Below are 27,266 nucleotides of genomic sequence, written 5' to 3'. Positions count from 1 at the left end.
AGGTTTGATTTTAGATTCTAACTCACAGAAATAAGATTATTTACTTCTTGGGGCATCTCGCTGTTTCTGTTTATAAAATCTTAAGAGAAATAAACTTTATTTTTGAAATGTAAATCCAAGTGAGACAGTTTCTAAGAGCTTTGAAAAATAAGTGGTAAAGTACAGAATTTTTCTCAATCTTTTAATATGAACTTTTAATGGCATGCTCTGGCTTTTAGTTACATTCAAAATAAAGGCTTACCTAAATCTAGTATCGCAAGGCAAGGGCAGATGCCAGTCATTCTTCAAATTGCAAAGGATTTTTATTGTTTTTCAGTTTATTACAAGTATTTACAATCATAAGATGCTTTTCTATAGTATCTAAGAAAATATCCACATATTTAAATACAGATAAAAACTAGGTAGTGGATTATGACACTGCTGAATTAAAATACTTTCAGAAGAAAATTCAACTGTATAAGACCTTACGACTTTGAAAACTGTTCAAGTGGATTTCCTCCTAAAATTATTCTCACTGGGTATGTGGTAATGGGTACTACCTAGTCCAAATTTCATCTTCTGTGGATATGATTGGAAAAGATGGCATTGTCTTGTTATATTTTTGTCTCAGTTCATGATATGCATCAATATGTATTGTTATACAGATATAACTTAAATCAGTATGGTTTTTTTTGTCTACTTAGCATGAACCTAATAGTTTGTGGGTATATACCATAGTTCCTGTTCCCCTGCAGTTTTGTATATTACTACCATGTCTGTTTGGTCCCATTGGTCAGTTCCACCCACATTGTCCCCTTTGTGCTGTCTTTCTAGTCTCCTTTCCCAGGTCATGCAACTTTGTATCCCATGTCTTCTTCTTACTTCTAGAACTTTAGGTCCTGTAGCTCCCTCATTTCAGGTTAAGCTGTCTCACAGGTTAAGCTGGTCTATTTACTGGGCACATCACATATATCAGAGTTTGCCAGGGATTGTTCAGGGTGCATATTTTAATGAGTTCAAGTGCAGACACCAAGTCCTGTGGTTGTGTTGCTGCTTTACTTCTCAGTGGGAAGCCTCCTTGACATTTTATAACAATGTTATGGAAAACAAAGGATCTTTGAGGTAAATAAGGAAAGCAAATTGACCGTGCTACTGGTGAAACTTAAATGGAATGTAAATGAAGTTTTGGAGGAAATAGGTAATGATGGGAGAGTCAGTTGGGCTCAAGGAAGGAGATAAGAAGCCAAAGGAACTTAATGCAGGCAAATTTATGTCCATATATAAGCAGAAGGGTTATGACAGAAGGAAGAAGTTGTCTTAGAGAAAGTGACAATGGCAAAAACTCCATCTAAAAAAACTCCTACAGATTCTTTGTGATGCTCCCAGTGCAGAGGTTAAACTACCAAAAACAGAGATAAACTTAGAGAAGTTATGGTAATTTCCCAAGGCATGGAAAAGATGATCCTTGTGAAACTTACGTTGCGGATGAGGAGAAAGTCAGCATTATTTGAGCAGATACATTTTTCAACGAAAATTGTAATTCTCTATCATTTTAATTTTTTAAATCACAATGCTAAATACAGGTTAGTTTCATCTTTTTCATCTCCTTACGTTTTTATAGTTGATGGTACAATATATTTAATAGTTCTGATAGATGTTTGATGATTACTCTTCTACAATATTGTTTGCACTGTCATAAAGGTTCAAGAGAGTTCCATTAGTATTTTTTTAATACCTTGTTCGGTCCATTTGTCTTTACTTAATCTTTAGAGCTCTTAGTTCCCCATTTTCATAGGTGTATAGTTTTCCTTATCCATGGGGGATATGTTCCAAGACCCTCAGTGGATGCCAGAAATTATAGCCACTCCCAAACGTCATACATACAATGTTTTCCCTCCCCATATTTATGATCAACTTTAACAAATAGCTAGAGAAAGCCATTTACAGCAAGATAGCAGCAAACTCAGATATGATGGATGATATACTGTACTAAGAGTTATGTGAATGTGATCTTTCCCTTCACATCATGCTGCATGTGATAATTTGAGATGTTATAGTAGTGTGTAAGTGCTGAGATGAAGGGAAAGTAAGTAATGTAGGCACGGGAGCATCATACTGGCCAATTGCATTGATCTACTACCTAAGGGTTACTTGGAAATAAGCTCTGAGACAGTGTGTCTCGGGATTTGATAACTGACACTGCTCCTATAGTGTGTAATGGGACAGGTGGCTTATACAGCATAGACACAGCACCCAAAGAAGAGATTCATGTCCTAGACTGAGACAGAGCAATGCAAGATATCAACACCCAGAATAGTTGTACAACTAAGAATTTGTGGTATATTTATTTGTGGAATTCTCAATTTAATATTTTCAGACTTTTGTTGACTACGAGTAGCTAAAACTGGAGAGTGAACCCTGGATAATAGAAGAATACTGTATATATACTCAGATATTTTTATCCTGAGAAGTCTTGACCATTTTATTATTCTTTAAACAACCATAGATCTTTATTCCACCAGTTCATACAGCCTACCAAATATGGGCTATCTGTGCTACTGTTTCTCTTTTTTCCACATCTGAGCTCCTGAGGTATCCCTTTCTCTTCCCTTTAATGCATAAGAGCCTTTACACAAACTCGGTGCCTTGTAAACGCTGAATGTGGAATTGCCCTGCAAACTGACATTCCAGAGAACCTTCAAGAAAATGTCTCGCCACTCAACCAGCAGATTGAAAAACAAACAAAATGGAACAGGAACCAAACAACAAACCTGAGGATTCTTTTTTTTTTTTTTTTTGCCAGTCCTGGGCTTGAGCTCAGGGCCTGAGCACTGTCCTTGGACTTTCTCAGGGCTAGAGCTCTACCACTTGAGCCTCAGCACCATTTCTGGCTTTTTTCTGTGTATATGGTACCGAGGAATTGAACCTGGGTCTTCGTGCATGCTAGGCAAGCACCAAACCTGAGGATTCTTTTATGGATAATTTAATCTTCTTCCAGAAATCCTGTCATTGTTATTAGGGGTTGTAAGGCCTGTCCACTTTAAAATGTCAACAGCTGGAGAGGAATGAGGGAACTGCAAAAGATTAACACTAGAAAAATTTTAGAGGTTCATATGCTCTAATCCTTTAGTTGTACAGATTGAAAATTGTTGCTTACAGAGCTTTAGTGAACACTCCAAAGTAGACAACTTGTTTGTGGCAATATTTGGGCCCAGGTAATCTTCTAGCAATCATTAACATGTGTAGCCACAGAGTCTGTGACAATGAGGCCTTTCATGATTTCTGGTTGTCTTTAATGATTTAATAAATAGGAACTTGCATCTCCAAAAAGATTTTCCTTTTTCCTTAATTACAATTAATTGTGACTAATTCATTTATACTATTGGAGGAGTTTCTCCATACAGTAACTTTGAATGATCTACGATTGTTTCCTAACTCTTAAGTTTTCATTAAGCTATCACATGCTCAATGTCACCCCTTCCCTGACTTTCACCTAGTTTTTCCCTCACATCCCTACTCTAACACGTTGTTATAGTTCATTTTCAACCTCCTATCTTGTACCACTGCTGCATTTGTTCACCCTTTGACCTTTCATGTATGTGTTCCTTTCCTTCCCTAAATACAGATAAACAAGACATAAAGAAAACAAAATAAAAAAAAAATCTCATGATTCTACTTCCTGGAGTTTATTTTGATGATATCAGAGGCACAAAGGCATTGTGCCTTTGTGTAGAAAAGTACCTTGGTGCACTTTTTGGTGCTAGTACTGGAGCTTGAACTTGGGGCACTGTCCCTTAGCTTTTTCACTCAGGCTAGCATTCTATTACTTCAGCCACAGTTCCACTTTGGCCTTTTTAGTGGCTTATTGGAGATAAGAGTCTCCTGAACTTTCTTTCCTGGAATGCTTCAAACCGGTATCCTCAGGACTCAGCCTGTTGAGTAGCTAAGGTTTAGAAACAGCTCAAGAAATGATACATTTAGGAAAAGGATTTCAAAACTACCTACTTTTCTTTTTCTCCCCTGACAGGTTTTGTCAGTGTGTGTGTTAACAACAATCCTTGGCTGTATATTTGGGTTGAAACCAAGCTGTGCCAAAGAAGGTAATTAGTTGTGTGTTTGTATGTGTGTGAGTTTGTGTGTGTGTGTGTGTTTTGCCAGTCCTGGGGATTGAACTCAGGGTCTGGGCACTGTTCTGAGATTTTTTTTTTACTCAAGGCTAGCACTCTACCACTTGAGCCACAGTGCCACATCTGGCTGTGTGTGTGTGTGTGTGTGTGTGTGTGTGTGTGTGTGTGTGTGTGTGTGTGTATGTGGTGCTGTGGAATCTAACCCAGGGCTTCATGCATGCTAGGCAAGCAGTCCACCACTAAGCCACATTCCCAGGCCCTGTGTGTGTTCATTCTTATTCACATTTTTACCATGTGGAGTGATATATAATTCTGTGTATTCCACAGATGGTGCAAATGTACTGTGGATCTGAGCCTTATTTGTGAATCTCTTGTGTTATACCTGTAACAAAATTTAATTTACTTACAAAACTTTATTCTAAAACATGGAAGAAGAACTGTGACCAAAGCCAAGTTCTTGTGGCACCCGTGGAGTCCCTTCTGTCTCATCCCCCCTGGGGATTCCTGCACAGTCTCCCTCCCCCAGGAGCTGATTGCTGAAGCAGTTCTGGAGGTTACTAGGTGACTAGTTAGCTTTCCTGGGCAACAAGAAAGTGAGCAGTACCTGCTTTTAGGTTTCAAAATTGCCAGCATGGGTAATTAAAAAAAAACATTGAAGTTGTTAAGCTTTTGATTATGTTTTCATTTATCTCAAGAGTTGAAGTCTTTCTAACATTGATGACCATACATAATGAAACCGGATCACAGTAAATTATATTGAGTCATTCTGTTATCTCCGGGGTATTTTTTTCCACCTCTATATGAATGGCTTTCCTTGGATATTCAGTTTTGAAAATGCTACAGTTTTTTTTCCTCTTCAACTATTCTGATATTACAGTAGTAATCAATTAAAAATGTTTAGTGATTTTTAAGCTATCATGTATTATTGAAATGAATGAACTATAGTAGTTCTGTTTATTCAGGAGAACATTCAGAGCAAATTTTCTTATTGTAACAAAAATAAAGGTGGACTTCAGTATCTACTTATTTAGTATTTCAATATATGAAATAATCACCTGGAGTTCAATTTGATTCAGCAAAATATGGTATTGACAGTAGCATTTAAAAAATATGAGCCCAGTGTAGTATACAACATATTTTGAAGTTACTAGATGCATGTTAATGAGCAGCAAAGAACAGCTATGGTTCTAATAATCTCCTATCTCCCAGAGACAGGAACACAGTGTTCCTGAGTGTAGAAATTATTACCATTACTTTGTCCATAAATTTCCTCAACTTCCAAGGTTTAAATGAATGTTAAATCCCATGATTGGCGGCATCTTGATGAGACTTGAAAGCCAAGAACTAAAACTATTTCCTTTATTCATTGGATCATCATTATTTTACGTTTACTTTTTGTTTTCCTACTATCCTGTTTTCTAGCAATACACTTAAAGCCTAACTTACTTAAGGAATCTAGGAAAGTTGGAACAGTTTTGGTGTTGTTGTTATTAGTTTGTTTATGTGCCAGTACTGGGGCTTGAGCTCACTTACTGGACACTGTTCTTTAGCTTCTTGCCCAGGGCTAGTTTGTAGTTTAGAACAAATCAAGGATACTAACTGAATAACCTATTTACTAATGTGCTTGTGTGATTTAGAGAAGGACAAGGTGTTGGTTTTTTTTTTAAGAACTTTTTTATAGCCAATTTTTATAGTATAACAATGCATTTAGAACCAGAAAGAGAGAGAGAGGGGGGGGGGAGAGAGAGAGAGAGAGAGAGAGAGAGAGAGAGAGAGAGAGAGAGAGAGAGAGAGAGAGAGAGAGAGAGAGAGAGACAGAGAGAGACAGAGAGAGAGAGAGAGAGAGAGAAAGAGAGAGACAGACAGACAGACAGACAGACAGACAGACACTGGGATGCTCAAGGCTAGTGCTCTACCATTTGAGCACAGGTCTAGTTCTGGCTTTTTAGTGGTTAATTGGAGATTAAAGTCTCGCAGATTTACTTGGCTGGGCTGGTTTGGACCTATGATCCTCAGATCTCAGCTTCCTGAGTACCTAGAATTATAGGCCTGAACCACCCAAATGCCTGGCTGAACTTTTATATACGTTTACCTTCTATGTATGTCTCTTCTTGTGTGTTTTCCAAGGCAGTATTTGCATTTGTTCTCTAGTTAATCTAGGTATATTTGTAGATGTTTGCTTATAATTGTGTAATGATTACAAATATCTAATTTGTTTGAAATTTTCAGTAAAAAGTTGCAAAGGCCGCTGCTTTGAAAGAACCTTTGGGAACTGTCGCTGTGATGCTGCTTGTGTTGACCTAGGAAACTGCTGTCTAGACTTCCAGGAGACGTGCATAGAACCAGGTAAAAGAGAGTACAGGGGAAGAGAAGAAGCCTTGGCATTAGGAAAAGGTGGAGGGAAGTTCTGCCACTTGACCTAACTCATTGGTTTGTAAATTTTAGCATGGACACATATTTTGATGGCAACTTTTATATTTTAGCTTCATGGAGAACACATAATTTGCCTTTATCAGACATTGCATGGTTAGCACAACTGCTTATTCTTAATGTACCCTGAAGTAGTCTAATTTGAGTTTGAAGAAGTTCTAAAAAGCTTCTTGAAAAAAATATGACTTTTTTCCATATAGGCATTAAAGAGAATTACACTTTAAAAGAAAACCATTGGAATAGGAAAATTTTCTGTTTGATTTGGACTGTGACATGGAGGAATGATTTTATGGTGAGAGAGTCAAACTTAAAAAAATATTTTTGTGTGTGCTCTTTACTGGGAGTTGAACTGAGAGCCTCATAGCCTCTCTTGGCTTTTTCATTCAAAGGTGGTACTTTATCACTTGAGCCATACCTCCTGACCCCTTAATTTTCTTTTAGATAGAGTCTCTGTATATTAAGTCCAAGCTGGCCTCAAACTTCCTATGTATCTCACTCTTCCTGGCTCAGCCTCCTAAGTGCTGGGATTATAGACATATGGCATCATGCCCACTCTTTTAGATTAAATGTTGAGAACCTTGAAAACTTTGGCTTCTTCTAACAGTCATTTTCAAGGTTAGAAGAAGCCAAAGTTTTCATATGAGTTTAATAATAATAATAATTTTGTGTATAAATTTTATAGTAAGAAAATTCTGTGGGTTATTTTGTGAAATGATAATAATTGGCACTTGCATATTTTCTGTCAGTTCCATGTGACCACAGTGGTGACAGATTCCGAGGGAACAATGATACAGTTTATTGTTTCTCATGGCTGCTATTTTCAGGTGACAGTGAGAATAGTTTCTCTCTCTACTGTAGAGATGTTGAATTTGAATTGTCAACCCTATTTTATTGTGATTTATTTCCAGGACATATATGGACCTGTAACAAATTCAGATGTGGTGAGAAAAGATTAGCCAGAAACCTCTGCTCCTGCTCTGATGACTGCATGGAACATGGAGATTGCTGCATCAACTACAGCCCTGTGTGTCAAGGTGTGGCCTTCTTGGCTTACCCAGGGATTCCCTGGCAGCCTAGGGGCATCCAAGGGTTTGCATTGGGCGTTATCTTTTATATTAGAAATTGTACTGATTGGCCACTTTATTAGGGAATATCTCAAGTGTATATCTGAGTAGATCAATGTGCTAGTAGATCAATGAACTAGTCTAGTGCTAACTGCATATCAGTCATCCAGCTTAGTAAGGATGATTGTCTTTACATGGCCAATCTCGTGTGGGCTTTTCCACACAAGTGACTTATCCCTAAGTTATTGTGATAATAACTGCTTCATGCTTCAGGTGGTATTTGTAAAAGGAAGATTTTTTTCTAAATTTGGCTGAGATTTATATCCAAGGATTCTTAGTAGGAAATGCCAGTGATGTCTGCCATGTATTGCATCCATGTAAAATTGCTTTGAAAGCTTATTTCACAAGCAAATATTATTATAATGTTTGGGGATTGTAGAATTCCTTGAAATTTCTTGATAGAACTTGCCTCTTAGATGAGAGATCTAAGAGATCAAAATGTCAAAGATTTTGTAAATTGATTGGAAGACGTATTAAGAATTCTAGCTAAAAATATTACAATTTTGAAAAAGAAAAAAGATATCCAAGTATTGGAAGTATTCCTTCTGTGTTGGGTGAGGGTTTGATTCTAGAATCTCTGTAGATATAAAAATCCAGGTGAATTGACTTGGATTTTGCCATAGTATTTATATAAACTTTATATTTACGAGATCCATGATACTTATAATGTAAATGCTTTGTAAATAATTGTGCTATATTGTTTAGGAGGTAATAACAATTAAACAAATCTGTACATGTTCAGGATAGATGAAATATTTTAAAATATTTTCTGTTCTGAAGTTAGTTGAGTTCATAGATGTAGAACATATGGATAAAGAAAGCTGAGTATAGTATATTTCAGTTTTGTAATTACATATTTCTTCCTTATTTCAACTAATTCTTACTTTGAAAAATAACTCCTTTGATTCATTTTATTTCTCCAATCCAGCATGCCTCCTATTGTTAACGTATTTTGTTTTGGCAAGCTATCTTAATGTATCTCATTACCATTTCAATTACTATCATTATTAAATTAATTTATCTCTTGAAAATATTTTAGGTAAAAAAAGTTGGGTAGAAGAACCATGTGAGAGCATTAATGAGCCACAGTGTCCAGAAGGGTAAGAATATATTTTAAGACACACACATACACCCCCCTCATACACAATTTCCTTTTTCAAACCATTTAGAAACATTTCGAAAAACAGTTGTCAATCATTGCTTCCTTGAAGATTGTTTATAGTCAGATCTTGTATTTGATACATTATAGAGTGACCCCATACTCTGGAAGTTACTGGCAAAGAGATAGATATTGTGTATAATGATATTCATGACTGCAAGGCAGAAATATTTGTATTCTTTTTTTAGGAAGAAAGGTTGTTTACTTTTGTTTGGAGTTTTGAGACTTGAAATTGCAGCAAATTATTTTATAACTTTATTTTTTACATTTCTGTAATTTTGTGTATTTCTATTTATATAGTATATCTTGTATTTCCATTTATGCAATTGGAGATTAAGTAACATGCTACTAGGGGGATGTTATAGGACTTGAACTACCTCCTTTGTTGGCTCCTGTGTTCTTCTAATATTTTGTATGGAACCTTACAAATATCAGCCAATCAGAATGTGTTTGAATGGATTTAAAGGTATTTGAGATGTTTATTCTACTTGAGATCTACTATTTCATATGATTTGACCTATTCATCTTTAGGAAATTTTTTTTAACTTGGTAAAGTAATAGTTTACTAAGCTTTTAGAAATTTTAAACCTGTGTTTCAATCCATTTTTTTTCTGAATGTAATTCATTTTAATCATGTAAGTTTTTTCTTCTGAATAGGGAACTACTTTTTTTTTTTGCTTAAAACAGAAGAAACAATGGTAAAACCTAAGTCAGATTCCAATAACCTAAACTAATTTCATCTGAAGAGTTTTTTTTAAAGAGACCTCAAGTACTATAAGATGTTTTTTCATTGATGAAATATGCTAGAAATATTAGACTTTTGTCTGTTCAGTAGTGATCATTATTTTTCAGTTGTGCTATAGGAAACCAATAGTGAAAAATATAACTCCTCTCTTTATAAGATCACAAATTATAAATATACAATTTATAATAATCTATAATTATAATTATACTAGTTACCTGATGGCCCCCTAAACTATCTATACATTTTGTGCTGATTGTGTAGAAAGTTTTATTTATTTACTTATTTATTTATTTTTAATTTTAATTTTTTTTTTACCAGTCCTGGGGCTTGAACTCAGAGCCTGAGCAACATCCTTGGGTTTTCTCAAGGCTAGAGCTTTACCACTTGAGCCACAGCACCACTTCTGGCTTTTTCTATGTATGTAATACGGAGGTATCAGACCTGTGTCTTCGTGCATGCTAGGAAAGCACTCTACCACTAGGCCAAACTCCTGGCCCCAAGTAGAAAGTTTTATACTTGTTGGTTTATGCCTCTAATCTTAGTTACTTAGGAGGCTGAGATGCTAAGGATCCTGGTTCAAAGCCACCCTGGACAGAAAAGTTTGTAAGACTTCATTTCCAATTAACCAGCAAAAAGTTGGGCAGAGGTGTCCTGAGGAAGCAGGATGACAGAAGGTTTGTAGTTCAAACTTCCTTATCAGCAAAAAAGGAAAGTAGAAGAACTGAAGTAGTTGTATACAGACTAGGGACCACTGTGCACAGCCAGATCTGTAGACTCCTAAGGACACTGTGTTACAGACACCAGTAGTGGCAATTGTGTAGCCATGTTTTCCTTTTCGTTAGGTTGCTTTTATGCTTGGGTGTGAGGATAGGAGGCAGAGAGGAGGTAGGTTGAAAAAGGTAACTAAGGACATGATCTCAAACTTTATGTCACAGAGTAAAATATAAAAAGTTTTTCCAGTTTGGTGACATTGGACTCCTCTACCAGGAGTCACTGGAAACAGCAAAAACTCTGCAGCACCTGTTGTTTGAACAGGCAGATATGTAACAGGCAATGGTAGCACCTGTCTTTTGTGGATTCAGTCACCTGGTGTAGGTATTTGTCCAGTTTTGATCATTTCTAGCATTAAAGAATTTCTCTGTTGTTTAAATATTTCAATATAAAGTGTCTACTGAATTGTATCTTTATACCTTTAAATATATTGATCTCAAAAAACTAGCTGTAAGGCTGAAACCTTACTGAATGGGAAGAATACTTACGTGCACAGGACCATGATTTTTTTTTTTTGCCAGTCCTGGGCTTGAGCTCAGGGCCTGCACTGTCCTTGGCCTTTCTCAAGGCCACCACTTGAGCCTCTGCACTACTTTCGGCTTTTTTCTATGTATATGGTACCGAGGAATAGAACCCGGGTCTTCATGCATGCTAGGCAAGCACTCTACCACTAGGCCAAACTCCCAGCCCCATGGACCATGATTTTTGATGCCCCAAAATACTCCACACCAAGCATGGCATATAACTTATCCTGTATGAAGTCTTGTCTGTCATAGTAGAAAGATAATATCAGAAAATGGTTGTTCAGAAAAGCACACAATAGAAACCATAATGTAATTTGGGCTACACTACTGATTTTCCAGCAAATTATTAGCTTCCTATCATACTTTAATAGCAGTTGGTATAGCTTTAAAAATGGCAGGAACTGTGAATGAAGTTTTCTTTGTGGTGACTCGATATTATGAATGCTCCGAAACTACTGTTAAGGCCCGGAGTTTGGCCCTAGTGGTAGAGTGCTTGCCTAGCATGCAAGACCTGGGTTTGATTCTTCAGTACCACTTACATAGAAAAAGCCAGAAGTGGTGTTGTGACTCAAGTGGTAGAGCTCTAGCCTTGAGAAAGCCCAAGGACAGAGCTCAGACCTTCAGTTAAAGTCCTGGGACTGGCAAAAAAAAAACAAAACTAAAAACAACCCCCACAAACCCCAAAATACTGTGTTTATACAGTTGTAAAACATATGTATAGTTATAAATGGATGTGAAAGATCCTTTGTGAATGCCCTTGCTACCTTGTCAGTTTATTTAAGATTGGTGTACAGAGCTCAGGGAATACTATCCTGGCCCTGTGCCATGCTGAGTCCTCTTTTGGCCTCTTTTAATATTTCTTTTTTTTTTTTGCCTTTTTCATTACCCAGGTTTGATTCACCTCCTATGCTCTTATTTTCCTTGGATGGATTCAGGGCAGAATATTTACACACTTGGGGTGGACTACTTCCTGTTATTAGCAAACTGAGTAAGTCACTTCAGAGCTGACTGTGTAGGGTTCAGGATTTTGGTGAGATAGTCTAGAGAGGCAGTGTGTTTTTGGAAAATTACTGGCAAAACCTGTTTTACCAAATGTTTCCAGTGCTCAGGGTTTGATTCTGATAAGAAGGCTCTAGGCCTTTGGTGGTATGATTAATCAAAAGTTGCCTTTTAAATCATTTAAGATGAAATTGTGTTAGGATTTTTCAGTCCTTGAGCGTTTTTACATGTTTATTTTTCTTAGAGGTTTGGATTCTTTTTTTGGGGGGGGAATTTCTTTTAAAAAAAATTATCTCTTAAGTACTTGTACAAAGGCATTGTCACTTAACAAAGCAGTTTATGAATACAAAATATCTTGATCAGGTGTCACCCCTTTCAGCATTCTCACATCTTTCCCCTACCTACCCCTTACTTCAAAATATACACTGGATTCTTTTTTTTTTTTTTGTCAGTCCAGGGGTTTGAACTCAGGGCCTGAGCACTATCCTTGAGCTTTCTCAAGGCTAGAGTTGTTCTACCACTTGAGCCATAGCACCACTTCCTGCTTTTTTCTATGTATGTGGTACCGAGGAACCGAACCTGGGCCTTCGTGTATGCTAGGCAAGCACTCTACCACTAGGCCAAACTCCCAGCCACTACACTGGATTTTTAACTGCATTCACCCCTCTCTTTTCTTCATTTGTTCACCCCTTACCCCTGATCCCACCCCTTTCAAGTACCTGTTTTCTGGTGTTTTATTTTGCTGAACTTTGATTTGGCTGGCCTAAGAAATTGGATTCTTTTACAAAAGAAAAAACCAAACAAACACAGAATTTCAAAATCTGTGATTTTCTGAACTTAATATGATGATACATGTACAGACTAATAGTGCTACTGGTTACATTATCAGTTGGCACTGAATAAGTATCCTTTCAGTTTCCTTTTCTTTTTAAGTATCCTTTCAGTTTCCTTTTCTTTTTTTTTTTTTTTTTTTTGTGTGCTGTGTGGTACTGAGGAATTGAACCCAGGGCTTCTTTCCTGCTAGGCAAGCACTCTACCGCTAGGCCATGCTTCTGGCCCCTCCTTTTAGTTTCTTTATCATCATCAAATTCTTAATTGAACGATCTAGGACATTACTAATGAATAGTATGATTTCTTAAAACTGATGTCAAGGTTTTAAGTCACATAGCAAAAAATATGAGTCATGAAATAAGATGTTTCACATTACAGATGAAATAGGATGTTTTTAAAAATGGACACCAATGTTTAAAATCACATAAATTAGCCACCAATATGGTATCAGTTCTATCATCATTATTTAAGGAGGAAAAAAATCATATATGGATATTATCTATAGAATGTTACTAATTATCAGTACTCAGTGTTTAAGTAGTTACTGTGTACTAGTGGATTGAAATGGGAAGAAATGAATATAATTACTTTAATGATCTAGTGGAGTTGTAGAATATTATTTCCTAGGATTGAATATTGGTAGTTTTTTTTTAATAAATAATGATTGGACATAGAAGGAGCCTGGCATGGAGAAAGGTTTGTTCTCACCAGTAGGCCCTTGGGGCTTTGATGGCCTTGTGCCAGTCTTTTGTAACTGTGCTGAGAAGAGATGGTCTCCATGGCAACAAACATGCATCCTGGGTTCAAAATGAAGTCAGTTGAAGGTGTCTGGATGGGAAGTGTGCAGTTAGCCTCAATCCTAGAACTGTGTATGTGGGAGATATAGTCTAGAACTCCAAACCATCAGGAAATTAGTGGGACAGATGCAGGCTGATCTCAGAACAGTTTTGAACAACTCAGTACTGAAACACTGGATACTTACTATTTACAACTTTTTTGCTAGTCCTGTGCCTTGAATTCAGGGCCTGAGCACTATCCCTGGGCTTTCTCAAGGTTAGTGCTCTATCACTTGAGCCACAGCACTACTTCTGTTTTTATTTTTCCTATGTATATGGTACTCAGGAATTGAACCTAGGTCTCCGTGTATGCTAGGCAAGCACTCTACCACTAGGCCAAACTCCTGGCCTAGTTACAATTTTCTCAGCTGTATAGGCAGCAATACAGTACTGAAATACAGATATCATGAATGAGAAATTTTTCCTCAACAGAAGAGCCAGCCAGAGGTTAACCCAGTAGAAAATCTGTCACAAGCATCTGACTGCAAGTCCAAAGATACCTTTCGTTTTAAAAGCAGTTAGCTTACCCAGGGGTGGCTTGTATGGAATCCAGGGCTGGAGGCGCTGTCCACCAGCGATTGTTTCATTTTTGGTTTAAATTTGTAGACATAGTTGCTGTGGTAGCTACTTTTTATTATCTACATTGTATAATTAAAGTATTTGACCAGTAAGTGGTATTCAGCATCCCCCGAACCCCACATTGTTCTTCCGGTCCATCCTGAACTCCTGAACTCTGGGTGGTTTTGGAATTGGGTAGTTATTTTGGTTTGTCGTTTCTTTTTCTGAATGAGAGAAAAAAGTAATTCTTAGGTTTAATATTTAATATTGGATTTATAGCATTGCTTTATAATTCATCCTGAATTGTTATGAGGCTTTAAATCACTCCAGGGGTAGTTATTTTATGTCTAAATGTGGTGAGCAGATTATTTTACGTGTTTAATTTTTTTTTTTAATGATGGGTTTTATTTTCCCTTTAGAAACCTGTGGAACCTACACAAGAAATATGAGACCTGTATATCCCACGAAAACCTTTCCCAATCACTACAGCATCGTCACAGTAAGCTCGGCCTTTTCACTCTATACATGTCCGCATGCAAAACCATATGTAATTAAACCATCCGTCAAGGGAATGATCAGAAAAAATACGATATGTCATACAATCTCCATTCTCTCTTAGGGTCTTTATCCAGAATCCCATGGCATAATTGACAATAAAATGTATGATCCCAAAATGAATGCATCCTTCTCACTTAAGAGTGTAGAGAAATTCAATCCTGAGTGGTACAAAGGACAGCCTGTAAGTTTGTTTGTTTGTTGTTTGTTTTTGTTTTACTTATTTCTTTAAGTTACTCAATACTGAAATAATTTTATTAGCCAGGTGCGGGTAGCACATGCCTGTAATTCTAGCTAATTAGGAGGCTGAGGTCTAAAGATTGTGTTCCCTAGTCAGCCTATATAGGAAAGTCTATATGACACTCTACAATTAACCTGCAAAAAGCCACAAAGGAGGTGTGACTCAAGTAAGTGAGTACCAGCCTTGAGCTAAAAAGGCCAAGGGAGTGCATGAAGTCCTGAATTCCAGTCCCAGTACTGGTTTATACATGCAAACATTTCGTTCTTCTCATCTGTTTCAATCCTTACTGTGTTTGTGGCCACACTCTTGTAAATGGAGATAAAGACTGGCCATCCTAAATGCAATTAATACGATTATGTCAATTTAGTGTAATTTACTTCAGAGACTGGGGTTGTGACAAATTATTTATTTGCTTGGTTTTTCTTACAGTAGTAGTTTGTGGTAATAGTTTTAAAAATTATTTTCTCAAATTTATGGGGTATAGTGTGCTAATTTGCTATACTTACATAACATGTATTGAGTAAATCAGAAGATTAAATTTTCATTTTCTTAAATATTTAAAACATTTTTGTTAATATAAAATAATAAAATAGAAATATAAACTACATGTGTGGGAGTGTGGCCTAGTGGTACAGTGCTTACCCTAGCATGCATGAAGTCCTGGGTTTGATTCCTGGGTACCTACCACATACACAGAAAAAAAGCTAGAAGTGGTGCTGTGACTCAAGTGGTTGTCTGCTGGCTTTGAGAAAGCCCAAGGACAATGCCCATGTCATGAGTCCATGCCCCAGGACTGGCAGAAAAAAATGCGAACTACCCTAATTTGCTTACTTCCTTTGTAAACATGTATCGAAATACTATACTTCGTCATAAATATACACAGCTATTATCAGAGCATAGATCCACACAGAACTACTTTGTTTTTGAAAGAAGTAAGCCTTGTCTTTCATTTATATATGTGCTAATGTAGAATTTTTTAAAATTATAATTTGGTAATATTCTATTTTCTTTTTAAAGTTATAATAATTACATAAGGTACATTTGGATAATCTCAGTAATTCCTCTTAGAAGGAAGAGGGGTAAAATGTTTACTTTGTAGCTTGTAAATTCAAGTTTTAGGTCTTACAAGTCATTAAGTCTTTCAGTTTTTTCATCTACAGTATAGATAATTACTTCACTACTCTGTAGGGTTGTTATGAAAAGTATCCATGTTAATAATGTAGAATGCTTATAGGAATACCATTCACACCTATGACTGGATGTAATATGTGCTCGGTAAATGTTACAAAGTGTCCAATTAAAGACAAAAATACCTGTGGGTTCTTCTGCTTTTGAGAGAAACATATGAAATAGTGATTAGTTTCTAAATGCAAAAGTTTCATAAGTTGACAGCTGATTTTTATCAATATTTTTCTTTTTAGTTTGCTGTTTGTGTATTATGTGATGATTGTGGTCTCACTGCTAGAACTAAGTGACTTGAGCCCTACTTCAATGCTTTGAACAAGGAATTGGTGTTGCTAAGCTGTGAATGCATACATACTTTCCTAACTGCCCTTGCTTGTCTCCTCCAGATTTGGCTTACAACTAAGTATCAAAACCTCAAATCTGGAACATTTTTTTGGCCAGGATCAGATGTGAAAATTGATGGAATTCTTCCAGACATCTATAAAGTATATAATGGGTAGGTGCAGATCAGCTTTTTTTTTAGTAACTTGTAATACAGGACAGCTGAATTTCCCTCATTCTCTTGTCTTCATTGAGTCTGGAGCTTTAATATACCTATTGACTGAAATGTAATAAGAAAACTTTCTCAAAAGACTATATCATAGTATGTTACTTTCAATAAGAATAACAATTATATTTAAAATCCATACAATCAGCACTGATTCCTTTCATCTTGTTTATTCTAAATTTTAGTTCAGTTCCATTTGAAGAAAGAATTTTAGCTGTTCTGAAATGGTTACAACTTCCTAGAGATGAAAGGTATGTAGATGATTAATTTCTATTATCAATACTCTCTTGGCTTTTAAAAATTGTATACTTAATAATAAAAGTAGAATTAACTAGCACTTTGCTGTCTGTTAAATTTTATCCAAACTCACTTGTGAACTGTTACAGTTTCATTTTAAAGAATGCCAGACCTGTGAATTATTTCTTAGCAAGTTTAGAAACGTTGCCACAGTAATAAAGAACTTGTTAAAACTATCCGTTATTAAATTATTCTTTCCTTTTTGTTTTTCAATGTGTTCGTAAAATATTACATTTTGATACTGTTTGATTTAGACCACACTTTTACACTCTGTATTTAGAAGAACCAGATTCTTCAGGTCATTCATATGGACCCGTCAGCAGTGAAGTAAGTACATTTTTTCCCATATATTTTTTATTGTAATTAATAGAAGGGTTACATTATATTCACCAGATAGAAGGTGCATTACTTCACAAACATTGATACCCTTTCTCATGTCTTGGTCCCCATTTTCCTCCCCCCAGTAAGTACATATTTTAAAAAATCCATAATTACTTTATTAGACCCAGTATTTTCTAACTAAACCTTGCTTTGAACCAGACTTCTAGAGCATTTCTTTTTTGTTGTTTGTGGGACTTGAACTCTGGGCCTGGGTGATGTCTCTGAGCTCTTCAGCTTAAGGCTACTACTCTACTTTAGCCTGGGCACTGTCCCTGCGCTCTTCAGCTCAAGTCTACAGCCCTACCCTTGGAGCCACCGCGCCAGTTCCCATTTTTTAGTGGTTAATTGGAGATAAGAGTCTCACCGAATTTAGTGCCTGGGCTGGCTTTGAACCGTGATCCTCATATCTCAGCCTCCTGAGTAGCTAGGATTACAGGCATGAGCCATAGCACCCAGCTATCTAGAGCATTTTTGCAGAGGCAATTATATATATATTCTAGAAAGAGTGAATTATTGTGTACTGGCACAAAGAATGAACTTTGAATACAATAAGTGTTGAGAGAATTCTTTGTCTTACATTTTCTTGTTAATGTTAGATGTTCGTGTTAGATGAACTGGTGAATGAACCTCTGTAATTTTTAAAATTTAAATTCCTTTATTCATTCTATATCTTCGTTTGGGGCCTCCTACACTATTGACTGTTCTTGAGAGAGTCTTGTAAATAGTTAAGATTTCAAATTTCTTTGGAAGAAATAGAGCTTTGGTTGTCAGTGATCCTGCTTCAGGGACTTCAAAGGATAGGTGACTTTTAATAAAAAGTATGAAAATAAGGATTTAATTTTGTGTGTGTCAGTCTTGGAGCTTGAATTGAGAACTCCCTACTCTTTTCCTACTTTTTTCTGCTCAAATTGAGCACTCTGCCACTTGAGCCACAGCTCTACTTCCAGCTTTTTGGTGGTTAATTGGAGATAAAAATCTTATAGGTTTACCTGCTTCTGCTGGCTTTGAACCGAGGTCCTTAGCTCTCGGTGTTTTGAGTAGCAAGAATTACAGGCCCAAGCCACTGGGGCTCACCTAGTATTCTCTAATGCTAAGGAAAAAAAAAAGATTAAAAAGTTAGGAAACTAGTTTATTGATCAGATCATAATGCAACATCTCATTTGACCTGCTATCCTCTGGAACTTAGCCAGTTCTTGGCTAGGTTTGTTGATTGCACAGTGCTTTAAAACAAATTTGCTGATTTTAGAGTTCACATGACTATTGATAATTTTTATATCTTGATGCACAAGAAATAGTAGAGCAGAAAATGACTTAAGCTTCTTTCCCTTTACTCCTAAGTTGACTTTCTTTTCCATGTGTATTGTATCTGTGAATTAAGAAAAGAAATAAAAAACCGGGCTCTGTAAATACCGTTGGTTATGATAAAAAGGGAAATAGGTAGTGTCAGAATCCCCGATCTAGTTATATTTTTCTTCCAGTGACTCTTAGGTTTAAGAGACCACAAACACAAACTTTCTTAAAGGCACTCCCACCCCCACCTTCAAATTCACATTAATTCTGCTGCCAGGTCGATCAGATTGGATAGCCTCAAGGATTCTTTATCACAGAGTCTCAAGGATTCTTTACCACAGAGTCCAGACTACAGTCTGGCCTGGCATAGCATAGCCATTGTGAGTCTTTTTTGTTTGTTTGTTTCAGTAGCCCTGTTTAGTCTACTTGACTTTAAATGCTTATTGAAGCAGTGATAGAGAAAGGAAGAGAGAAAAGAACATGTTCATTTTCCTCACATCTGGATAATCTCGTTTCCCTTGGTTTTTCTAACCTTGGGTCTGCTCTGGATCCACTACTTGAATAGAGCAGGGTAAGAAAAAAAGTGTGCCTAACAACTTAGCTTTCTCCAAGTTGATATATGAAAGGCATTTTGTTTAGTTGAGCAACCAGGCAGACAGGGTGATTTTTTTTCTATTTGTTTCCTTTAGTCAGTGACACCTACATTCATATCTAGGTCACTTTGGCTAAAGAAGCAATTTACAAAAACAAATTCTTCAGATGTCATTTTGTAATTGTTTATCAGGTTACATTAGTGTTAAAAATTGGTGCTGGTCTTTAATGATTCACTAGTGATTTTCTAAAATGCCTACTTTCCAGACATGTCTTCATTCAGACTTGAACTATTGGTTCTCCAATTGCAGTCCTTAACTTGCAAATGCTGTTAAACTCTGATATTTCTTAACACCCCAAATCCCACTTTATCTTATCATCAGAGGATGGCTGAGAAGTCTCTTCGTTTTCTCAGTTTCATTGAGATCCACTGATGAAAAGCATGTCAGGATACCTCCCCAAAAGGAGTCTCAAAAGATGGAAATGTTTATACTAAAATAAACATTTTAGTATAACAGGATAGAGTAGGGAGAAATGAGAAAGCAAATAACATTTCCTGTTCCCATTGTAGGAAATGCAAGGTAAAGATTAAAAACCCATACTGCTTTCTGAGCTGGGTGAATACATTGCTAAAACTTGGACCATGTAAGATTCTCCTTGTTATGAGATTCCTTGAAATATTTTTCCTATGTGGATTTCAGGACCTGTGTTTTTGCATGGAAAATGGAAGGCCAAAGAAACCACTCATTTATACAACTGACAATTCTATTCTTGAGTTTTCTAAGTTAAAAAATTAATCTCATGGACTGTAAGAAGCATTTCATGAACATTGACATTTTGGAAAATTAGAAAATGTGCTTACAGGAACATGTTTAAATGATCAGAAAGTTCAAGATCAAATTGGTTGCAAAATATAGAGTGGTAACTAATAAAACATTGGTTTATGGCTAAACGCTAATAGAGCTGGTATTATTTTGACTTGAGTTTAGTATAACTGGAGCTAGAAAGCTAATCAGATGAGCTAATATTTCTTCTTCAATTTGTGGTTGAGAAATAGGGAATTTGGACCCTTGCATTGCAAATGATTAGAATTTTTTTTTACTGTTTTATCATGTCTTTGATCTTGATGGTCTTGACCTAATGGGAACTACTTTATCCTCTAAACATTTACTTTTTTTCTAACTTTGTATAACATTAGCTGTTATTATGGAATGTGTCATGTAAGACTGATTTCTCTTCCAGGTCATCAAAGCCTTGCAGAGGGTTGACAGCATGGTGGGAATGCTGATGGATGGTCTGAAAGAGCTGAACTTGGACAAGTGCTTGAACCTCATCCTTCTTTCAGATCATGGTAATTTGAATTTATATCACTTTCCTCTTCTGGTCAAATCATATCACAAAAGGTTTACTTGATTTTTTTTCTCTTTCTTTTTTCCATATTTTTTATTGTAATTAATAGAAGAGTTACATTATATTCACCAGATAGAAGGTACATTACTTCACATACATTGATACCCTTTCTCATGTCTTGGTCCCCATTTCCCTCCTCCCACCCCCGCCCCTCATCTTGTTTTCCCCCTTCCCTATCGGTTTACTTGATTTTTGATTTACGATTTCCCCTAAATAGACCATACATTTTTTCATATATTTTATTGTAATTAATAGAAGGGTTACATTATATTTGCCAGATAGAAGGTGCATTAATTCACATACATTGATACCCTTTCTCATGTCTTAGTCCCCATTTCCCTCCCCCCCAACCCTCATCTTGTTTTCCCCTCTTCCCTATCCAATTTCAAATAACAAAATACAAATATATCCAATATATCAGATAACAAAGTGAGATACTGTAACAATATGAGATAACCAAGGGACAGCAAAAGAGATGAGAGATAACATAGTACATTAAGGACAACAATCACTCATTATATGGTTTTTGTTTCTATATCCTAGAGGTCCTTTCATTTAGAGTCATACTGTATGGCCTTATGTATCTAGGTTTTGCTCTATTGCAAGTCTCTGCTAGGAGAGCCCAAGGTTTCTACTGATTATGACCAATGAGGGAAGCCATTGAGCCTATGTTCCTTTGAGTCTGGCTTACTTTACCTAATATGATTTTTTCTAAGTCTTTCCATTTCCTAACAAATGGGGCAATGTCATTCTTTCTGACAGCCATGTAGATTTCCATTGTGTACAAATACCACATCTTGTTGATCCACTCATCAACTAAGGGACATCTGGGTTGGTTCCATATCTTTGCTATGGTAAATAGTGCTGCAATGAACATTGTTGTGCTGGTGGATTTAGTATGTCCTTGTTTTCGGACAACTGGGTAAATGCCAAGTAGTGGAATTGCTGGCTCATAGGGGAGCTCTATGTTTAGTCTTTTGAGGAACTGCCATATTGTTTTCCAGAGTGGTTGAATGAGTTTGCCTTCCCACCAACAGTGTAGTGGTGATCCCTCCTGGCCACATCCCCTCCAGCATCTGTTGTTATTAGTTTTCTTGATAATGACCATTCTAACTGGAATGAGGTGGATTCTTAGAGTTGTTTTGATTTGCATTTCTTTTATGACGAGAGATTGAGCATTTCTTCATGTGTCTATAGGTCATTTTTGTTTCTTCTTCAGAGAAGACTCTTTTAAGTCTTTGGCCCATCTTTTAATGGGATGGTTGTTACTTTGGAGATGAGTTTTGGAGTGATTTAATTTTTTGAGCTGTTGATATATTTTAGATATGAGGCCTTTGTCCATTGTACGGTTGGTGGAGATCTCTCATTCTGTAGGCTTCCTTATTAATTTACTAGCTATGTCCTTTGCCATACAGAAGTTCTACAGTTTAATGCAGTCCCACTTATCCAGCCTTTCTCTGATTTGTATGATTCTTGTAGATCATACATTTTTAAGTATTTCTTATGAAAAGTATTTAGGACAAAAAGTCAGTATCCAACACAAACAAGACACAATCCTCACAGAAGTCTGACAACCTGTCAACAATAATGTCCTGGTGTTCTGATTGGTGAAAAGTTTATATCAGGGTTTGAATGGTTATAACAATTCTTCTGTATTAAGTTTTGCTAACTCAGTTTTAGATTTAATTGGAGAAGATTCTTATGTGCCCCTTTAATTTGCTTCAATATGATAAATACAAATTTAGGGATTAAGTTTTAATTTTTATAGTAGTTTATAAAACAATCTATCTTGTTGACACAATTATGAATAGCTTTAGTACTTAAAGAAGTGATGCCTATATAAGAAAATTGGAAGCAATCTCTTTTTACCTATTTGATTTTGTTTTTAATGCCACTGCTTGCTTCAGGAATAATGATATTCTGAAGGTATTATGGGCAAAGAAATCTCCAATCCTGTAGTGAGAATGAGGCACAGACTCTCCACTGATTTTGAGCAAACAGCTGCTTAAAAAACTGTGATAAGACATTCTTCTTTGCTGACAGGGTCTTATCATCAAGAAGAAACACGAAGGTAATTTAGGTGATGGGAGAAGAAAATATTTAAAAGTTAATTGTTAGAGTTGATCCCGTGACTCACCCTTGCCATTCTAGCTATTCATCAGGCTGAGATCTGAGAATTATAGTGAAGTGAGTTCATATAGGAAAGTGGTGTGAAGTTAATCACCCAGAAGCAGGAAGAAGAGGTGTGGATCAAGTGGTAGAGTGCCCTTCTTGAGTGAAAAAACTAAAGGACAGTGCCCAGGCCCTCAGTTTCAAGTCCCAGCCACCCCCCTACACCCACGAGTAGCAAATTGGTGGGTATAGTTGAAATTCTGCCTCTTATATATCATGTTCAATTGCATCTGAGTGCTAAGCTCATATGTAATTAAATAAATCTTGGGAATGAAAGATATTCTGCTTCACATGTTAAATTCTTTATTGAAGCTGTAGCATGCACTGTGATTTCTTCCTCTAGGCATGGAACAAGGCAGTTGTAAGAAGTATGTATACTTGAATAAGTATTTGGGAGATGTTAAAAATATTAAAGTTGTCTATGGACCTGCTGCTCGATTGAGACCTTCTGATGTCCCAGATAAATACTATTCATGTGAGTATATCTCAATGATAACTTTGGATGTGGTTATGTTCATTTTAATTTCTCTAAGTCATTTTCTTTCTAATCTAAGGGAGATCAAAGTATCATGATTAAATCTCTAATATGGCTCTTTCCTACATTAAATTTTTTATTTCTTTCAAGACAGGTGTTTTCACTGTAGCTCAAATAGGCCTGGAACTCACTCTGTAGCTCAATCTGACCTTGAACTCACTTGGCAGCCAAATATGACTGCCTGTACCTCCACACTCAGCGTACGTGACTGAATTCTATAGACTACTCATGGTTTAAGCCGATTGATATGCATATCTTGATGTAGTTTAGAGTAGGTTTTACTTGTATTAGGGTCAAGCTTTTATTGGAAAAAATTAAGAGAAAAATTTATATGTGTCATTCTAGTGGAGATAATTAATAGCATTCCCTTAAAATAGCTTCCAAATGGAAGTCATAGGTGCCATACATGTGACTACATTTTCTTTTTGTTTATTTGTGTTTGCTAGTCCTGGGGCTTAACTCTGGGCCTAGATATTGTCCCTTAGCTTTTGTGCTCAATGTTAGTGCTCTACTACTTAAGCCACAGCTCTGTGTAATAAGAGAAAGAGTCACACAGACTTTGCTGCCCAGACTTGTTTCAAATCATAGTCTTCAGATCTCAGTTTCTTGAGTAGCTAGGATTACAGGTGGGAGCCACTGCTGCCCAGATACATGTTTTTGTTGTTATTTGTTTGTTTGTTTTGCCAGTCCTGGGGTTTGAACTCAGCACCTGTAAATTGTCCTTGGGGTTCTCAAAGCTAGCACTCTACCACTTAAGCCACAGTATCACTTCTGGCCTTTTCTATGTATGTGGTACTGAGGAATCAGTCAAACCCAGGGCTTAGTGCATGTTAGGCAAACATTCTGCCAGTATGCCAAACTCTCAGCCCAGCTGACACGTTTTAGAGTGTTTTTTTTTTTTTAACTTAAAAACTAAGAAACTAGCTGCCCGTATCCTGAAGTTTCATATTTATGGAGTCATTTCACTATGGATTAAAAGAAAACTGGAGGGAAAAAATACTGTCTTTACTAAGCATGTACAAATTTCTTTTTGTCATATCTAGCTGCTTATGATAGCTATGTACATGTACATAGGTAACATTTACACATTAGGCTTTATAAGTATTCTAGAGATGATTTAAAGTATTATCAAAGGATGTGCATAGATTTCATATAAATATTACACCATTTAATACAACTACATCTGAGGATTTTGGTATCGATGGAGGGACCTGGAACAAATCCCCTACAGTTATGGAGGAACTATTACACTGATTATTATAAAACCATAAGGTGATGACATCCCCTAGAGGTGTTTGGGATGGGGTTGCTTACCTTTATCCCAGCTAGACTTTCAAGTTTCTCAAATTAAAGCTAAATCTATATATTAATTTATTGATGTGTGTGTCCAAATAAATTGTCTTCCATCTAGATAATTTTCCTTAATTTACTAAAAGTAAATTTAGAAAGTAAAGATAAGTTCGTGACATGTTGCACAAAGTGCACTATATAGAGCCAGTGAGCTTACTATTGAAATTCAGCTTGTTCTTTTCTCACCCTGTACCTCTCATACTTGGAAATGCCAAAATTCTTATTGACTTGAAATATATCTAAAACATAATACGTTTCCCTACTTCACACTGCAGTTCTCCTCTCTAGAAATCACCACTATTAAGGTGAGAACATACTGCATTGCATGTACTTAAAACTCATATGTTTTTATTTTTATACATTGGAGTTGTGTCAGAGCTATAAGAATATGTACATAGATATTGGCTGGATAAAAGGGTGTTTTGATGAACAGAGATGGATGTGTGGAGGAATGGATATTTAAATGAGTAGAAGTTGATTGGGGAATGCATATGAATGAAGTAGTAGATATTCTGTAACTTGAATTTTCATTTAATACTTCAATATTAATATTTTATCAGGTATGTTTCAGGGTAGCTCTTAAGGATCTATCCTATGCATTTTAATGCCTAATATGCATTGAGCTATTTGTAATTTGATTTGGTATTTAAATGTAGGATTGAGTCTTAACAGTCTACATTTTTGTATCATTCTTTTAATTATAGGACATTGCCAGCTATTAATTTTTATGTTTGTCCCTTCCAGTTAATTATGAAGGTATTGCCAAGAATCTTTCTGTGAGTATCTTTATTTTTCATCATTTAGTTATTCTTAGTTTTGTGTAATATATATGTGTATATGTAGGTATATGCATGTGTATATATATATATGTGTGTGTTTTATGCCTATATATACATACATCTATACATATGTGTATAGACATATCTATATGTCTTTCTCTCTCTCTATGTATAGATATAGGCATATCTATACATAGAGAGAAGGTTCGATATCTGTTCTTGAGATTATACAATTAAAATTTTGGACAATTTGGGCAAACATTAGTGAAAGTACTAATTTTTAAAATCCTAGAAACAATTTTAAAAAACCTAGAAAGAGAACCTATAGATAGAAATACTATTATAAACACTATTAGAATTTTCTTTCATTTCCACTCTTGCAGTCCCACTTGCTAAGCTGAGCTACTCACCCAGTCCTCTCTTTGCTTTATTTCATTAATGTTTCCATTAGTTTTAATTTTTTTCCCTGGCCATGGAGCTTGAATTCAAAGCCTGGTCACTGTCCTTAAACTGTTTTGCTCAGTGACATTTAATAAGGTGTTTGAAAATAGAATCATCAGTTGTAACTCTGATATAATCTAGCAATGCATAGTAAGAATTCTGTAACTTTAATGCAATATTAATATTACCCAAGAAAAATTTCAGCTAGCTTGTAATGTTCACTTATGTATTATTTAAATAGCAAGAACTGTTATTTTTCCATCTGTGGCTTGTTGGACAGGTTGGTAAAAATGTGAAGAAAAATCATATGGGGTTAGAATGGGTTTGCAATAGCAATTTACACTTCAAGAACGTGGGGATGACAATTTTGTGTGTTTGTTGTTTATCCGTTGCAATTTCAGTGCCGGGAACTAAACCAACACTTCAAGCCTTATCTAAAACACTTCTTACCCAAGCGTTTACATTTTGCTAAAAGTGACAGGATTGAGCCATTGACATTCTATATGGATCCACAGTGGCAGCTTGCATTGTAAGTTTGGACAACTTCCCAGCCAAAGTTAACCAAGTCTGTTATGACTCAGGATAATCATTGAAAACCATACCCAGCTCATTGTCTTAGCTCTTAATCCAGGACTTCTCACTGCTGGCCCATAAATATTTTACCTGGATAAAAGTACTTTGTTGTGGAATGTTTGACAGGATCCCTGAATTGTACCTAATACACTTTCTATATCTTTTAGTATTTGACTGTGCACCTTTTTTACAAACTACAATTATGTGTAATAATACTTTCAAGTTAACAAAGATTCATGAAAGCACTTGATACGAAAGAGCAGGTATATTATACAGTTTTTCATTCTCTTTGTACAAATCCATCAGTCTACTTCAGTTTATTGGTACACTCAGCAAACTACCAAATTATTTGGATGATTAATATTGTTGATTATTAGCTCTTTTTATATTCATCAGGAAGCCAGTGATGATAAATATCCCCACTAAGCAAAACCCAAGTAGTGGACAAGGATTTAGGCAACAGAATTATACTTTCTCCACTCTTCGTGTTTAGAAGATGATGAAAGGAAGGCTGTCTTACTCTTACTGGGGAAGTCATATTTAATGAATATCTAAAAAAATGTAGCCTGAGACTTTCCTTTAGGCTATCTCATTGAGTTTTTACAAATGACCTACATAAGAAATTGAAGCCAGTCAAGATAATTAAATTATGTAAAGTCACAGCTAGTTAACAACACAGTCAGAATTCAAAACCACTTCTATGTTTGAGGTTAGTTGTTGGTCATTTCATGGATAATGCTAATATTATGAAGGAGAAAAATTAGGCATTCCAAAGCCAACTGTTTCTGATTTAATTTATGATGGTGTAACTAAGTAATTATTAGTTTTTTTATTGT

The 27,266-nt window shown here is 36.0% G+C and overlaps 1 protein-coding gene across 1 annotated transcript in view; it reads left to right on the top strand.

Moving 5' to 3' along the window:
- Enpp1 (ectonucleotide pyrophosphatase/phosphodiesterase 1) overlaps positions 1–27,266 on the top strand; it is a 63,000-nt gene that overhangs the window by 17,625 nt on the left and 18,109 nt on the right. Inside the window, exons 2-15 of the mRNA XM_090338111.1 lie at positions 4,007–4,079; positions 6,336–6,452; positions 7,445–7,570; positions 8,700–8,760; positions 11,750–11,847; positions 14,503–14,582; positions 14,703–14,822; positions 16,451–16,560; positions 16,797–16,862; positions 17,163–17,235; positions 20,413–20,521; positions 23,096–23,227; positions 25,382–25,413; positions 26,259–26,386. Of these exons, the coding sequence (XP_090194237.1) occupies positions 4,007–4,079; positions 6,336–6,452; positions 7,445–7,570; positions 8,700–8,760; positions 11,750–11,847; positions 14,503–14,582; positions 14,703–14,822; positions 16,451–16,560; positions 16,797–16,862; positions 17,163–17,235; positions 20,413–20,521; positions 23,096–23,227; positions 25,382–25,413; positions 26,259–26,386 (1,325 nt within the window). The remainder of the gene's footprint in view (positions 1–4,006; positions 4,080–6,335; positions 6,453–7,444; positions 7,571–8,699; positions 8,761–11,749; positions 11,848–14,502; positions 14,583–14,702; positions 14,823–16,450; positions 16,561–16,796; positions 16,863–17,162; positions 17,236–20,412; positions 20,522–23,095; positions 23,228–25,381; positions 25,414–26,258; positions 26,387–27,266) is intronic.

This window comes from Megascapheus bottae, chromosome 8, assembly GCF_031878675.1.
Source record: "Megascapheus bottae isolate mThoBot1 chromosome 8, mThoBot2.hap1, whole genome shotgun sequence".
Classification (NCBI taxonomy): Eukaryota; Metazoa; Chordata; class Mammalia; order Rodentia; family Geomyidae; genus Megascapheus; species Megascapheus bottae.
This window is presented reverse-complemented; position numbering and strand designations above follow the sequence as displayed.